Consider the following 17,977-nt stretch of genomic DNA (forward strand, 5'->3'; position numbering starts at 1 on the left):
TCTAGGCCCGGTGTGGTGGCTCATGCACTTTAGGAAGCCGAAGCAGGCAGATCACTTGAGGTCAGGAGTTTGAGACCAGTCTGGCCAACACAGTGAAACTTCATCTCTACTAAAAATACAAAAATTAGCCGGGCGTGGTGGTGCACACCTGTAATCCCAGCCACTCTGGAGGCTGAGGCAGGAGAATCGCTTGAACCGGGGAGGTGGAGGTTGCAGTGAGCCGAGATCGCGCCACTGCACTCCAGCCTGGGCGACAGTGAAACTCCATCTCAAATAAATAAATAAATAAATAAATAAATAAATAAATAAAATAATGCCCCTTCTAGTTGAAGAACTAAGTTCCCACCTAAGCATAATTTGGATTTACCCAATTTATATTCTTTCAAAATACCTCAAACATTTCACCTTATTATTCCTTTTAAGGATTACAAAGTAGAGCAGGGGGAAATAATAAACCACTAATAAAGAATAATAGTCATTTGACAGACAGGTGTTCTTAGTTTCATAAAAAAAGATGCCTGGTAGATTCAGTCTTTTATGAATACTAAAGAATGTCTCTTATTTTTTTTGTTTGAGACAGGTTCATTTTGAACCTAACCTGGTGTTCTCAGGGAACATAGGTTAGAGGGGAAAGATTTAGGAGTGAGGGCTCAAGCAAGAAGCATGTTAGAAAGCTGCTGTAGTGGTCCTGGTGACGAGTGAAAGGAATGGAACTAAAATACCATGAGGAACGTGGGCCAAAGGAAACAAGTCTGAGAGATTTAGAAAGTAAATCATCAGGATTCAGTGGTGACTCTTGGATTTGAAGAGGGAAAGGGAATAATCTAGGGTAGCTATCAGTTTCTGCCATGGGTAGTTGGGCTAACAGTAGTGTATTAACTGAAATGGGGGGCAGGCAATTTGTGAGGGTGAGATGAGTTCAGCACGGGGCCTGTTGACTTTGAGGTGCCTTTGAAACAGGAGTGGATATGTCTAATTTTACATGAAGTGTCTACTTAAGAGAATGTGTACAGACATTAACAGGGCTGGGTAGGAACATGGAATACCTCAGGTGCCAAATGAGAACTTTTGACAATAACAAGAAGTTAGGAAGTTGAAGAGGGTAGAAGAGGCAGCAGAAATGTAGACGGATAAGAACATGTTTAAGTGACATTGTGAATAAACCTGTCCTACTGGGCCAGATGGGATTAGGGCTGAGATCAAAGCAGGCCTAATGCAGCTTGCAGACGTGTTTTGTTTGACTTTTGTAGAGCTGGATCACACAGTGTCCTAAATTTAAATTAGGTGCCAACATTTCCACACAAAACCCGGATTTCTGACTTTTCTTTTAAATTAAAGGGCTCCTAGAGGTAGATTTGGCAACCCTGGCAGACCTATATGATAATAATCCACTGAAGTATATGTCCTTTTTCTCCAATTAACCTGTTTTACTTTTGTTATTTCGCTGAGCCCTTAGATATTTAAATTTTCTACTTTTTTTTTAATCCAGGCTTATAAGTCAGATGAATTTTCTACTTCTGAGTCAAAGATCAGTAGTTAATAAAGGTAAAAAGATAGATTAGCAACACATTACGGAGAGCTTTGAATACCAAACTAAGGAGTGTAAATGTAGGCAGTGGGCCACCTTTGAATAAGGAATTGATGAGATTAAAGCCATATTTGGGAGGACTATTCTGGACCAGTATGAAAACACAGAAGTTAGGGAAAACAGTTAATAGTTTAGAAAGAGAAGAGAAAAAGGAGATGGTGTTGGGATACATAAATGGGCTTCTAAAATGCAAAATGAGAAGTGTTTTAAAGAGATATCACCCAGGAAGGGTGTTCACTGCCACATGGGCACTATATGGGTGGTTGTATTTGGTGGGAAATTTGCTTGCAGACTTCCAGAACTCAGACCAATGTGTGGTGTGGGGGACGGTGATTGTCAGGCATTATGGAAAGGTCAAACAAAATATGCTCACTGGCTATCTATGGCCCACAGGTCACTGTAGTCTCTGTTATAAGTACACTAAGTGGAAGAGAAAGGTCCTTTAAAAAAAAGAAAGCTAAAATTAATATCTGTGTGCCAAATTAACTGTGTGCCAAATACTGTTCTAAGCTCTTTACACAGACATTTTATTTAATCCTCGCAACCAATTTCTGAAGTATGTACTTTTCCAATTTCCATTTTACAGACAAACTGAAACCCTAGAGGTTAAGAACTTACCCAAAGCCACAAGGCTGATAAGAACAGAACCAGGACTTGAACGCAAGCAGTCTGCCTCTCTAGAGGTTTATCTTTTAACTGCTATGTTAAGCTGCCCCTGTATTTTAATCTGTTCTAATGCTACACAAATAGGCAACTTTACAGGTAGAGAACCTTATGCTTTATTCTGGACGCTCTGTTATAACTCATTTCAGGGGTGTCAATTTGGTTCAGGTCCTCCTAGAAGAAATAAAACTCCAGAATTGACCCTTGAACTATCTTTTAGGGAGCAGATAATGTAACGGGTCCTTGGGCGACCTTGAGAGAACAGGTATGTTCAAATGTCTGTTCTCTTCCTTTAGCTAATGGCTCAGTGTAGCTTACAATTGCATGCTTCTAACCCTTTGTTGAAAAATAAAAACTCTTATAAAAATGCTTTTTTTTTAAGAGTCTTGCTGTGTCGCCCAGGCTGGAGTGCAGTTGTGCAATCAGCTCACTGCAACCTCCACCTCCCGGGTTCAAGCTATTCTCCTGCCTCAGCCTCCTGAGTAGCTGGGATTACAGGCGGGCGCCACCATGCCTGGCTAATTTTTATATTTTTAGTAGACATGAGGTTTCACCATGTTGGCCAGGCTGGTCTCGAACTCTTGGCCTCAGGTGATCCACCCACCTCGACCTCTCAAAATGCTGGGATTACAGGTGTGAGCCACCATGCCCGGCCTTAAAAATGCTTTTAAAAATGAAAACTAAAACATGTTAATTTTTTTTCATATGTTTTCATGAAAAATTACCACAGGACAAATTTCATAAATATTCAAATTTGAAAAAAGTTGCAAGCCCATAACACTGCAGAGAAGCAAATGCATTTGATGCAAAGCCTCAGATTTGTCAAGTTTTTCTACCATATTTAGTGTGGTTTCTTTCTCTTTGGCCTATAGATGAAACATGTAAATGAAAGATTTCAAGATGAAAAAAATAAAGAGATTGTTCTCATGTGCATTGGCGTCACTTCAGGAGTTGGACGACTGCTCTTTGGCCGGATTGCAGATTATGTGCCTGGCGTGAAGAAGGTTTATCTACAGGTACTTTTTTACACCTTTTTTCCCCTATCAAAAATTACTCTCATCACCCGATGGCTCATTAAATGTACTTACATGCTTAAATTCTTTTTTTTTCTTTCCTTTTTCTTTTTGAGTTGGAGTTTCGCTCTTGTTGCCCAGGCTGGAGTGCAATGGCACGATCTCAGCTCTCTGCAACCTCCACCTCCCGGGTTCAAGGGATTCTCCTGCCTCAGCCTCCCAGGTAGCTGGGATTACAGGTGTGTGCCACCACGCCAGGCTAATTTTTGTATTTTTTTAGTAGAGATGGGGTTTCTCCATGTTGGTCAGGCTGGTCTCAAACTCCCGACCTCAGGTGATCTGCCTGCCTCGGCCTCCCAAAGTGGCTTAAATTGTTCTATAAAAATGAGAAATATTTTCTACAACATAACTTCTATAGGCAGTTTTTCAAGGACAAAATCAGTTATACGTTTGGGTTTTAAACATGAAAAATTGGCAATGAAACAACAATTTCTTTGTTTTGTCATGGAACTCCACCAAACCAGAATGGGTTTCATCCATTGCTTTTTCTATGAAGAATGTTTTTTGGTGTAGTTCTCATAGTCATGTGCAGATCCTGTGCCCTTTGCATGTCTTATGAAATTTGGTTGTGTGTGTGACTTTTCAGCTTCTTTACTGCAAATTGCCTCCTCATGTTTTGAGGTAAGCATAAACAAATGCTAATTCCAAGATCATTACTGACAATCAACAGAACAGGTATTGAAGTGATTCCTTCATGCCACACACTCTGCTGAATGCTGAAGACTTAAGTGAAACATGGTCTGTGCCCTCACCTAGTAGCTAATGGTCTCATGGGAGAAGATAAAGCAGTGTTGCAGTACAGTGGAATAATGGGTTTGCTAGATGGGTGCCATGGCAACACAGGCACCATGCATCTGAGTCACTAGTGAAGGTCTGAGCAGAGTTAAGAGTTGAGGACCAAGTATGTAGATAAGGAAGACAGAGAAGCATGCTCCGAGCAGAGACAAACACATGGGAAAGCTGTGGAGGTGTGACATGGGATGTTATATCTGGGAAATGAATGTTTGAATGGAATAAAGGGAGAATAGTGGATGGATTGGTTGGGGGGATGGACAGGAAGCAGTTTGGGAAGGGCTGTTATGTACATGAGCTCTATCCTGCAATCTACCAGGAGCTATTAAAGGATTTTAGGCCAGAGAGTGACATAAGTTGGGGTGTCGGGGGTTGGTATTTCTTTGTTTTTTAAGGCAAGGTGTCACTCCATTTCCCAGGCTGGAGTACAGTGGTGCCATCACAGCTCACTGCAGCCTCAGCATCCCAGGCTCAAGCAATCCTCCCACCTCAAACTCCTGAGTAGATGGGACTACAGGTGCATGCCACTATGCCTGGCTAATTTTTGTATTTTTTTTTTTTTGTAGTAACAGGGTTTCGCTGTGTTGCCCAGGCTGGTCTCTAACTCCTGGACTCCAACGATCCACCCATTTCAGCCTCCCAAAGTGCTGGGATTACAGGTATGAGCCATGCCCAGCCTGAGTTGTGTTTTATAAAGATCAATTTCGGCTGTGCGTGGTGGCTCATGCCTGTAATCCCAGCACTTTGGGAGGCTGAGGCAGGTAGATCACCTGAGGCCAAGAGTTTGAGATTAGACATGGTGAAACCCCATCTCTACTAGAAATACAAAAATTATCCAGGCATGGTGGCACATTCCTGTAATCCCAGCTACTCAGCAGGCTGAAGCAGGAGAATCACTTGAACCTGAGAGGCAGAGGTTATAGTGAGCTGATATTGTGCCACTGCACTCCAGCCTGGGTGACAGAGCAAGACTCCATCTCAGAGAAAAAAAAAAAAAAAACCAATCTGGTAACTGTGAAGAGTGGAATGGAGTGGAGAAGGGGACAAGAGTTGAGATAGTCACAAAAGGCCACATATTGAATGATTCCATTTATATGAAGTGTCCAGAATAGGAATCTCTGTCTCTTTCCATAGAGAAAGAAGGTAGAATTGTGGTTGTAGGGGCTAGGGAAAGGAGGGAATGGGGAATAACTGCTACTGGGTTTCTTTGTGGGGTAATGAAAATGTTATAAAATTAGATAGTGATGAAACTCACTGAATTGTACACTTTAAGTGGGTGAATTTCATAGAATATGAATTGTATCTCAATAAAGCTATTTTTTAAAAAGGCCAGGCATGGCAGTTCATGCCCATAATATCAACACTTTAGGAGGCTGAAGCAGGAGGATCACTTGAGGCCAGTTCGAGACAATCCTGGAATCATAGTGAGACCTCATCTCTACAAAAAAAAAAAAAAAAAAATTTAAGTTAGCCAGGCACAGTGGCACATGCCTATAGTCTTAGCTATGCAGGAGGCTGAGGTGGGAGGACTTTGAGCCTAGGACTTTGAGATTACAGGGGAGTATGGTCATGCCACTGTACTCCAGCCTTGGTGACAGAGTGACACCATGTCTCTAAATTTTAGAAAAAAAGAGTAGAGGTCCAGGGACTAGTTGGAAACTATATTAAAGTAGTCTAGGCGTCTAGGCAGGAAGAACCAAGACAGAGATACTGAGATCAAATGGAATAAGCTGGGGACATAGAGAATGAGAATTTGATGAAGCCACTTTGGCTGGATCTGAGATTTGTGGCTCAGGTAATGGAGTAGATGATTTTGCCATCTTATAAAGATCAATATGCAGTAGATCTAAGTATGATGATGAATTGGGTTTTTTTTAATTAAAAAAATTTTTTCACCCAACCTACCTGCCCTTGCCCCAGTGATGAGTTTGTTTTTGCCATGTTAAGTTTGTGATGCCTGTAGGAAAGCCAAGTAAAGTTTAGAGCTCATGGAAGAGTCTGGATAAGAGGCCCGTGGGTTAAGAGGCCTGTGGGTTAGGAGGCCTGTGGGTTTGGCATTCATGGGCTGCATGAAGTTAAGTGGAGGACTAGGGAGATGGAAAGGGAGTGGCCAGATAGGCAGGGGGGAAAACAGGGATGAGAGTGTTTCTAGGGACAGGAGTGGTCAGCAATGTCAGTAGCTAGTGACAAAGAGGCTGAAAGGTTTTCATTGAACTTAGAATAGGGAAGCTATGAGTGACCTTACAGAGAATGGTTTCTACAGGTGCGGAAAATTGATCATGATCATTTGAACAAATGGAAATATAGACAACTTTGTCCAAACGCTTGGCTGTGGAAGGAAGGTAAAGGCAAGCCACAACGGGAGCCTTAGGATTTGGGGGTTAAGCCTGTCTAATTATATTATACATGAGAGGCAGTATTTGAGCAGGGCCTTGAAAAAGAGATGAAATTTGGACACAGGAAAATGATTGGAAAAGGCATTACAGATAAAGTTAACTTCCATTAATTGACTTGAAGTAATAACAGTCAACCATTTATTGAGGACTTTCATGTGCCAGACAATGAACTAAGAGCTCTATGTGCATTATCTCATTGATCCTTGCCCCAGCCCTTTAAGACAGGAGGTACCATTGTTATTTCCACTTAGAGATGTGAACACTAAGGAACAGAGAGGCTACCTCACTGTGGGTGTCTGTGTGTATAGAGGTCCAGGCAGTCACAGGACAGTCTTGTCACACAGCTAGAAGGAAGTGAAGAGAGTTGGTAATGTGCTGCTTTTAAAAATGTATTTATTGTATCATGATCACTTTGTCAATACCTCACTGTGGACATCCTCATCTAACATTTAGTTTTGTTCTCTGGTGTCAAGGGAGCCCTCTAATGGACATTTGTGTCACTACAGACTTTAAGCTTTCATTCAAAAAGTTGAGTGCCTCCTGTGCCCCAAGCACCAGCTCAGATGCTGTTAGGGTGATGCAAACAAGACAGACATGGTCCCTGAGTTCCTAAAGCAAGCCTGAGGCAGGAAGAAGCCGAATGTGTTTGGAAACCCAAGAAGACGGGGAAAGTGGCATGGGAAGGGACTGGAAAGTTAGAGTGGGTCAGATTAGACAGAGCCTTGAAAGCCAAGATGAAGAGACTTTGCTTTAAGAGTAGTGGATTTTGGCCAGGCGCAGTGGTTCACGCCTGTAATCCCAGCACTTTGGGAGGCCAAGGCTGGCGGATCACGAGGTCAGGAGATGAAACACAGTGAAACCCTGTCTCTACTATAATTACAAAAAATTAGCCAGCCTTGGTGGCACGTGCCTGTAGTCCCAGCTACTGGGGAGGCTGAGGCAGGAGAATCACTTGAATCTGGGAGGCAGAGGTTGCAGTGAGCCGAGATTGCACCACTGCACTCCAGTCTGGGTGACAGAGTGAGACTACGTCTCAAAAAAAAAAAAAAAATAGTAGTGGACCTTTGTTGGATGACGTAGGTCTGATTTTATGTTTTTAAAGTCACTGTGGTTGTCCTGTGTGTGGAGAATGGATTACAGGGAGGGAAACGAGTGCAAGAGGGGCGGAAGACCTGTTAGGAGATCAATTCAGGATCCAGGTGAGAGATGATGGACTATGGTACTGTAATAGATAAAGTCATGATATATTTTATATATCAGCATTTTATTCCAAAACAATTTTTGAATGTCCTCCTACCCTAGATAGGGCAGACAGATTATCTGCAACATTTTTGGAGCACATTTTAATACCTGAGTGTTTCCAGTAATTTACAAAAGAAAATATAGCCTTTCCTAACTTGTCCCACGTTGGTCTGCGGTTACAGGCAGTAAGTTAAAAGTTAGTATTGGGGGTCAAATATTTCACTTTAGATGAAAGTTTAGCCACAATCTGGCTTCTGTTAGGCCTTATCTAATTTTTGCATCCAAATGTAGAGCATCGTTTGTGGCACCCAGTAGTACATGCTGAGTCACAGGTGTGACAGCTGCATTTCAAACAAGCCTGAGAAGGAGAAAGAAAGCCCTTCAGTGTGTCCTGTGGTTGTGAGGAGCCACCCACGGACTCCACCTTGTGAACACAGCGGCACAGGACACAACACAGGCCTAACCCATGCAGGATGCTGGACTCGTTCCCTTATTCACTACCTCCTCTCTCTCCTGTTTCCTGGCTTCCTTGCCCCAACTTCCCAAACACACAGTGTGATTTTTGATTCTTGGCTCTTCTCTGCTGCAGTTGACTCCAGCTCTGCCTGTTTGTTCCTTCCTTTATCTCCGTCCCTGGCTGTCTGCCTTTTGGCCCATCCTTTAAGGCTTGGAATGCTCTTGGGCTTACCTTCTTTCCATTCATTGGTGGTGTGTTTTCTCAGACATACCTGCTCCCTGCTTTCATCTTTCAACTTCTTGGGGCTGTGACAACTCTTCCCTCTTTGTGCCCTGGAAGCCAGTTCTGAGTAGCAGCCAGGCCTAGAACACTGGTGACATAGACACACTTCACAGCCCTCCCACATGGTCTAGTTTCAGATCATGGTAATCCCTAGTCTAGGAGGCTGTCGAGCCCAAGAGCACAGGCTCTGGAGTGAGCAACCAGTTCACCCCAGTTCTACCACCAACTTGAGAACCAACAGAGGGCTGTGGTGAGGCTTCTTGGTGGCAGGTTATGTAAAGTGCCTAGCCCAGACTGGATGATTAATAAATCCTTGCTTCTGTTATGTTTTAATATCCTATTAAATACTGAAAGCAGATCCTGATTTGGAATAGGTCTCAAGAAAGGAGACCCTAGTTAATCCTGAATTAGAGTCTTTGCTTATAGGTAACAAAGAATTTAGGAATTTATCTCACAATTTTGCTTAAGAGTTCTGAATTTAAACTTCCATCAAAGTCCTGGGTCCCAGGTATTTTCAACCTAATAATTGTAAATATTGAGTGGTTGGTTGCAGTAGCTTATGCCTATAATCCCAGCACTTTGGGAGGCCAAGGCAGAAGGATCCCTTGACCCCAGGAATGCAAGACCAGCCTGGGCAACATAGTGAGACCTCATCTCTACAAAAAATTAAAAAATTAGCTGGACGTGGTGGCCTGCACCTGTAGTCCCAGCTACTTGGGAGATTGAGATGGGAAGATTGCTTGAGCCAGGGAGGTTGAGGCTGCAGTGAGTTGTGATCATGCCACTGCAACCAGTCTGAGTGGCAGAGTAAGAGTTTGTCTCAAAAAAATAAAAATTAAAAATAAATGCTGAGTCAAGTCTACTGCTCCTGCCAGAAGAGATGACTGAAATGCATTACATAGAATAATAATGGTTAAAGAAAAGCTTTGCAAAAGTTCCCAGAATATATACTTTATTGGGACAGGAGAAGCTACGTGTGTCATGATATCTTTTTTACTATTTTCTTAACCTTATAGGCCTGTGTTTCTAGTCACCATTAAATTGCTACAGATTTGTGTTTTTAATGTAATATGTAAGTGTTTTGGAAGGGTGAGAATATTTCAAAGGTTTGAAAGTTAAAACTGTGTATGAAAGAATTGAAAACTTGGAATTTAGATCACTTTTCCATTGTGTCATATTTCTCTGTGACATGAACATATTGAAGCATGGACATCATGTCCATGCACATAAAGCAGACAACCCAGACAACACACACATGTGCACAGGAACGCTCTGGAAGGATGCAAACTGAACTGTTAAGTGTCGATTCCTGAGGAGGTGAATGGGCATGGGTTGAGAATGAGAAGAAGTTGTAGGAAGACTTCCATATATTACTGTGTACATTTCTCTAAGGTTTGAATTTTAAAAAATATATTCATGAGTTACTTTTGTAATGTAGAAATATTAATGACTTTCCTATCCATCAGCCTGCGTAAGCTTCCTCTTCCAGTTCAGGTAGAATGAACTGGATCAATGTTGCTCCATTTTCCATTTTAGCATTTTACATTTGCCTAAAGATATCTATCTTGGGATGAGGGTATATACTTTATCAAATGTAAGCTATTTCCAGAGTAATATATCCAAATACTTAACAATTTCCCAGCCTAAGTAAATGATCAGTCTCATCTAGACTGTGGCACTGGGTGTGAACATATCAAATGCATGTTTCTCCATCAGGCAGAAGTGAGAGTAACCATGTGCCATGGAGAAGGTTGACAGACTCCCTATGAAGCACTTCGAAGTGACACTGGCCTCTGTATGCTTCAGAAGAATCCAGTCACCTGCTGTGTGGCCTGACATTTTCCTTTAGTTTGTGATGGGCCAGCAGAACTCTGTTGCCAACTGTTTTCTGTCCTGAGTGCCTAGCCAGAGGTTCTGAAAGTCTGGAGACTTTATATTGGCTAAACTTTAGGAACGTCAATTACATGTCCATCTCCAAGATGCCTTCTTTTATTCAGGTGCAGCTCACTGTTTCCTCTTGAGCTACACTTAAGATTCTTGAGCAAAACCTAAACTGACATTTCTCCAGCAATGCTCTCCTTGAGGTAGAAATGGGAAAGGTAAGAGCAAAAGGAATCTTTTGTTCTCATGTGCATACACTAACTCATAGAAGGTTAATTCTTCTATAGCCTGTGCTATTATAACAAGTATTATATGTTTATGATATATTTCCTTAAAGAAAACAAAAGCAATATAGACATTTAAACTGTCACTGGCTTATTAAGTGCCAGTGCCAGAGCCTAGGAGAAAATAAGGAGCCTGTGAATCCCTTATTTGAATCTAACCAGAGCTGCTGTGTTTGAGAGCAAGTTTTAAAAGATTGTATGTAATACTAAGTTTATTCATCTTTCACACTGAGTCCCAGCATCACCAGATCAGTATTTGATGCCTGGATCAATCTTTATTCTGGGGAGTGATGAAGCATTGAACTTGCTATATGTATAGTTCGCCGAATGTCGGCATGTGCTCCTTGTGGCCCAGGCATCCCTGCATATAAGGAATAGGTATGTTCTCACCAGCCTCACCTACTTACCTCCACATTTAGCCAGATTCTGGGTATTAACATCTGCTGGGAAAGAGCATCACTACAGTAGCTACAAATAAGGTGGAAGAAGCAAAGTATTTTTCTGAGAAGTACTTAAAAAATAGATGTGTAAATTTCTATAAACACAAGTCTTAAAGGAAAATGAAAAAATTTTACATTTAATTAACTACATAAATCATTGCCTAATTTAATAAGAATGTAACTTAATATAGCTTGAATGGAGAAAAGGACAACTTGCAGTCAGGGAAAGTATTAAGAAATAATACGCTTAGGCTGGGCACGGTGGCTCATGCCTATAATCCCAGCACTTTGGGAGGCCGAGGCAGGCAGATCACAAGGTCAGGAGATCAAGACCATCCTAGCTAACACAGTGAAGCCCCGTCTCTACTAAAAATACAAAAAATTAGCCAGGCGCGGTAGTGGGTGCCTGTAGTCCCAGCTACTTGGGAGGCTGAGGCAGGAGAATGGTGTGAACCCGGGAGGCAGATCTTGCAGTGAGTTGAGATCGCGCCACTGCACTCCAGCCTGGGCAAGACTCCGTCTCAAAAAAAAAAAAAAAAAAGAAATATTATGCTCAAAATATATAGCAATAAGTTGGAAACCTTTACTTGAATAATTTTTTACAAAACTGACCAAAGAACAAAAACGTGAAGAGGCCAATTTCCAAGACTCATGTTATATAAATTGTTCTAAACCAACATTATCACTTAACAAAGTTGAAAAGTTAACAAAGCCAAGTACTGTACTAGGCTTCCAACATTAACTAAGTATAAAATTCCACAGAGCTGGTTTTCTTATCTTTAAAGAAATTTGTTGGCAAGTGGTACTGGTGTTTAAAAAAAAAAAAAAGGAAATATGTACTGGCCAAAATAGAAAAAAAATATGAAGCACATTAAAAGAAAAAATATATATTCCTGAAAACCTTGTATAATTACAGTGGCATGGTTGGGAATGTTTGGTCTATAGTTTTAACAATTAAATCCATGGAATCGGGCCCTGTACCATCCTAAAATTTTATTCTAGATTCTCTGGAGTTTGTGATTATAGATATGTTTCTAAGATTTAAGTAACTTTCCATGTTTATCCCCTTTTATGTTTGTACATAGAATAAAAATGTTTCTATTGTTAAGAATATTAGAGTTGGATGCAGTGGCTCATGCCTGTAATCCCAGCACTTGGGGAGGCCAAAGCAAGTAGTTTGTTTGAGCCCGGGAGTTCAAGAATGGCCTGGGCAACATAGTAAGACCCCATCTCTACAAAAAATAAAAAATTAGCCGGGCATAGTGGCATGTCCCAGCTACTTGGGAGACTGAAGTGGGAGGATCACCTTGAGCCCAGGAGGTTGAGGCTGCAGTGAGCTATGATCGCACCACTGCATTCCAGCCTGGGCAACAAAGTGAGACCTGTTTCAAAAATAAAAAATAAAAAATTGGGGTTTATCTACTTAGATTTTCAATAAAAATTACTACTTAAATCTTTACCTACTTGTTAATTTCAAACGCTTTTCTACATTTTGATTTATCTTTAAATCTCTTTTTGTCTCAATAAATGGGATGTATCAGGAAGTCTTTTTACTTGCTCAAGGTCATAGAGAGCTTAGAACCTGGTAGTGTCCCTCTGAGCCCCAGTTCTTTCCAACCTGCCAAGCTGTAGGCCCAACAATTACTCACCACTAAAAAATTATGCTTGTGCTGTCATGGAAGTTGCATTGGAGAAAAGGATATTTAACTGGCAAGTAAAAATCAGGAGAATGGGGAGATTTTGTTCCTTTGAAATGCTAGTGTGAGGTGCTAGGCTTATTTTTCAAATGCCCAACTCGTATTCTTTTCTTTTCTTTTTTTTTTTGAGAGGGAGTCTCACACTGTTGCCCAGGCTGGAGTGCAGCTGCGCGATCTCTGCTCACTGCAAGCTCCGCCTCCTGGGTTCACGCCATCCTCCTGCCTCAGCCTCCGGAGTAACTGGGACTACAGGCGCCCACCACCACGCCTGACTAACTTTTTTTTTTTTTTTGGTATTTTTACTAGAGACGGGGTTTCACCGTGTTAGCCAGGATGATCTTGATCTCCTGACCTCGTGATCCGCCCACCTCAGCCTCCCAAAGTGCTGGGATTACAGGCATGAGCCACCACGCCCAGCCGGCCAACTCGTATTCTTAAACTAATCGTAATTTTACCGTAAGACCATATTTTAGTGATTGAAGAAAAAATGTACCTAACTGTATGATATGATGGTGTCAAAAAGAACTAACCCAATATGAAACATTTTTCAAGAGCATGTTTCCTATTTTGGTGTCAGTGGACCACTTGTGTTAAAGTTGTGAAAACCAACACTCCTGAATTCCACTCAGAACTCACACTCTGCACCTTCAGAGGCCCTCAGATTGTGAGTGGCTGCCCTGAGGCGTACTACCAACCTCCAGCTTCCGTAGGTGTGCTAGTAGGGCCTAGGAAAAACAGAACAGATGAGGACAGTGATGCATACAGCTGCTTTATCTGGTCTCTCCTTCCTCCCCAGCCTCACTGTTATTAGAGGGCACCCTCCAGGCACAGTTCTGTTCACAGCCTTCTGCTGCCCACGTGGGCCATGGTTCCAGGATGGCTCCATCTTCTGTGCTTTGGGCACGTTACTTAACCTTTCCCAGCATCACTATCTTCATCAGTAAAATGGAGATAACATTAGTAATCACCTCATAAAGTTGTTATGAGGATCACTAGTGAGATAATCAATCTAAAGTGCTTACAACAATGCTTGGCACTTGGTAAACACTAAATAAATGATAGTTGCTATTATATGCATACTTTTAAAAAACCTGATGCTTTTGAAAACTTTTTTCTGCTGACTAGTGAATTGTTCAGTTTTTGTTGTTGTTGTTGTTGTTGTTCGAGACGGAGTCTCGCTCTGTCACCCAGGCTGGAGTGCAGTGGCGCGATCTCGGCTCAATGCAAGCTCCACCCCCCGGATTCACGTCATTCTCCTGCCTTAGCCTCCCGAGTAGCTGGGACTACAGGCGCCCGCCACCATGCCCGGCTAATTTTTTGGTATTTTTAGTAGAGACGGGGTTTCACCGTGTTAGCCAGGATGGTCTTGATCTCCTGACCTCGTGATCCGCCCGCCTCGGCCTCCCAAAGTGCTGGGGTTACAGGCATGAGCCACTGTGCCCAGCCGTAAATTGTTCAGTTTTAACAGGTTCTGTGCCTTAAAAAAGTTATTAAATTGACTCTTTCCTCCTTTTTTGTACCCACCATACTTTGAATATATAACTACGGCAGCATATAAACATTTCACTTGCACTTACTTATTTAAATGTCCATCTTTCCATAACCCAAGGGTAGGAACGAAGTCTTATTCATTGTTGAAATCTCTAGCACATAGCACAGTGCCTACCAAATAGTAGGCAAAATCAGGTGTTCAATTCTATTAACTACTCTAACACTGAACTGAAAGTGTTCAATGGCTCAAAATAATATAATAAGCCTTAACTCTGGGGTGCTTAAATTTATCCATAATGTCTACCAGTGAAGTATACATAGTTTTAAAGGTTAAAAAAAAATCAAGTGTTTAATGAATTTGAGCTGATTGAGCACTGACCAGATACAGGATCCTTAAACTTCATAATATCTAGTCCAAAGATGAATTTTTTTTTGGTACAGATTCTGACTTCAAGGGATTTGCAGGCTGGGAGGGAAAGTAAATATATAAAAAGTCATTTTCGGCCGGGCACTGTGGCTCATGCCTGTAATCTCAGCACTTTGGGAGGCCGGGCAGGCGGATCACTTGAGGTTCAAGACCAGCCTGCCCAACATGGTGAAGCCCCGTCTCTACTAAAAATACAAAAATTAGCTGGACGTGGTGGTGCTTGCCTGTAGTCCCAGCTACTCAGGAGGCTTAGGCAGAAGAATTGCTTGAACCTGGGAAGCAGAGGTTGTAATGAGCTGAGATCACACCACTGCACTCCAGCCTGGGCAACAGAGACAGGCTCCGGCTCAGAAACAACAAGTTTTTTTATTCTTGTCCCTTAATGGAAATATTGAGAAAGTGCTAGGGGAACTCGAAGGAGATGATTATAGGAGTTGATTATGTTTGTAAAATCAAAGTGAATGAGGCAGTGGCAGGGGGGAAAAGGGGGAACCAGTAATGACTTAGAAGTCCTAAGCATGTTGCATGGTAATTGTGACATTCATTTCCTGCGAGCAGAGCTGACATTATGGTGTCCATCCTAGGTACTCTCCTTTTTCTTCATTGGTCTGATGTCCATGATGATTCCTCTGTGTAGCATCTTTGGGGCCCTCATTGCTGTGTGTCTCATCATGGGTCTCTTCGATGGATGCTTCATTTCCATTATGGCTCCCATAGCCTTTGAGTTAGTTGGTGCCCAGGATGTCTCCCAAGCAATTGGATTTCTGCTCGGATTCATGTCTATACCCATGACTGTTGGCCCACCCATTGCAGGTAAATATAATGATTCTCCAGTAGTTACATGAATTCATAGTATTTTCTACTTCAGGTCTTAATTAAGTCTCATTTATATGTAAAACATATTGCAGGTTATTGATTACTGGTCTTTTGCTTTTATGTGTGCCTTACTGGTAACATTTTTAATAAGACTAGCTATAAACGGTTTGTTGAATTTGCTGAACAGTCCCTCTTATCCTTACTGGCAGCTAAAACACTGTATAAAACACTTTGGGAGGCTGAGGCGGGAAGATCACCTGAGCTCAGGAGCTTGAGACCAGCCTGGGCAACATAGTGAGACACTATCTCTACAAAAAATAAAAAATAAAAAAATTAGCCGGGCATGGTGGCATGCATCTGCAGTCCCAGATGCACAGGAGGCTGAGGTGGGGGGATTGCTTGAGCCCAGAGGTCAAGGTTGCAGTGAGCTGTGATCATACCACTGTACCCCAGCCTAGGCAAAACTCATCTTTTAAAAAAAAAAAAAAAGATGAAGATTCTGAAAGATTTCTAAGTATGTCGGCTTTTGGTAAGAGATCATACATCCCCCTGAGGAGTAGCTGATGAAAAATAACGTAATAGAAAAAACCTAAATGCCTGTAAATAGCTAATTGGGTAAGCAAAATGTGGAATATCTACAGTGCAATATTATTCAGCCATAAAAAGGAGTAAGGTACAGAACTGATGCTACCAGGTGAATGGACCTCAAGAACATTATACTAAGTGAAAGAAGCTAAACATAAAAGGCGACGTGGCTGGGCATGGTGGCTCACACCTGTAATCCCAGCACTTTGAGAGGCCAAGGTAGAAGAATCATTTGAGCTCAGGAGTTCCAGACTAGCTTGGGCAACATAGCAAGACCTTGTCTCTACTAAAAATAAAAAAAATTAGCCTGGCATGGTGACACATACTAATAGTAGTGTAGTCCCACCTACTCCAGAGGCGGAGGTGAGAGGATCTATTGCACCTGGGAGATCAAGGCTGCAGAGCTGTGATAGCACCACTGCACTCCAGCGTGGGTGACAGAGTGAGACCCTGTCTCAAAATAAAAGATCATATATTGTATGATTTATTTCATGTGAAATATCCAAAATAGGTAAATTCATACAGATAGAAAACTGGTGATTGCCAGGGGCTGGAGAGAAAGGGATTGGGAAGTAACTACTTAATTGGAATGAAGTGTCCTTTTGGCATGATGAAAATATTTTGGAACTAAATAGAAGCAGTGGGTGCAAAACATTGTGTATTTGCTAAATGCCACTGAATTGTTCACTTTCAAATGGTTAATTCTATCTCATGTGAATTCCACCTCTAGAAATTCTCTGAATGATACTATAAAGATGTCCTATGTTCAGTATTACTTGGGTGCCTGTGTCAATTAGTATTAGAAGATTCAGTATAAATATGATAAATTTTAAATGTATGTACTGTCATCTGTGTTTGGCACATGAGGTGCTCAGTGAAGGTTTAGCTCAATTCATTCTCATATCCTGAACTGTATTCCTAGTCATGAATCAAGCAAGCAGAGTTACTACTGAGTAGACCAAATACAGTTTAAGTTCAAAAGGTCATGGTCTCCTTATAGGAGAACCCTCCATTCCTTCTTCTCTCCCGCAGGTAATATACTATTCACTCTTCTTTTTATACCCTACCAGCTTAGTTTTACAGTTTCTAAGTCCACAGCAGATTTTATATAAGCAGCCCTCTAGTAGTAAATAGTTTTGCTAACAGAAGTGACAGTTAACAGAACAAATAAGGGAGGTAACAGGAAACTTCTAAAGCAGGCAGAACACCACCACACAGCAACTGGCAGCAGAAAGCTGCTGGCTCACCGGGAGGCCCTGAGGGCATCATAGTATTACAGCAGAACATAATCATGAGTGTTCATAAGGAGGAAGAGTTCAGTTATGTATGGAATGGTCTGATTCCAAATATAGAAAACTTCTACATTTACAGCTATTGTCTATTTTATATATGCAGAATGGATATACACATTTTTATGTGTTGGTACTTAATTGGACAAATGGTCAGCTATTTATTTAACAAAGTCAGATAGATATTTAGTACAGGATGTTCCCTGGACATTTTAGATAACTTAGGTTTTATAGTATAAGTTATAAGAGTTTAAAAACACTAAGATAACTTTTAAAACCTTGAGTCCTGGAATTTGTTAGAGAAATTAGAAATGTTGAGTACTGTAAAAGTTTTCAGAAGCAGAACCCAAATATAGAATGCCATTAATAATTCTTATATACTTACATTTTCTTCCAGGTACTTATAAACCTTAGTCTATTTCCAAAATGTATTTAACAACCTAACTTTCATCCAAATTATTAAATTTAAAATTTTTCTTAATTTTGAATTATAATGTTAAATAGTTTCATGTTATTTCGTAAAAAACAAATACACCAAAGAGTAGTTTGAAAGCTGGGCATGGTGGCTCATGCC

At 41.3% G+C, this 17,977-nt stretch overlaps 1 protein-coding gene across 1 annotated transcript in view; it reads left to right on the forward strand.

Annotated features, from left to right (window-relative positions):
• SLC16A10 (solute carrier family 16 member 10) overlaps positions 1-17,977 on the forward strand; it is a 153,540-nt gene that overhangs the window by 125,869 nt on the left and 9,694 nt on the right. The window contains exons 4-5 of the mRNA XM_030809565.1: positions 3,124-3,267; positions 15,298-15,526. Coding sequence (XP_030665425.1) covers positions 3,124-3,267; positions 15,298-15,526 — 373 coding nt within the window. The remainder of the gene's footprint in view (positions 1-3,123; positions 3,268-15,297; positions 15,527-17,977) is intronic.

This window comes from Nomascus leucogenys, chromosome 3, assembly GCF_006542625.1.
Source record: "Nomascus leucogenys isolate Asia chromosome 3, Asia_NLE_v1, whole genome shotgun sequence".
Taxonomy (NCBI): Eukaryota; Metazoa; Chordata; class Mammalia; order Primates; family Hylobatidae; genus Nomascus; species Nomascus leucogenys.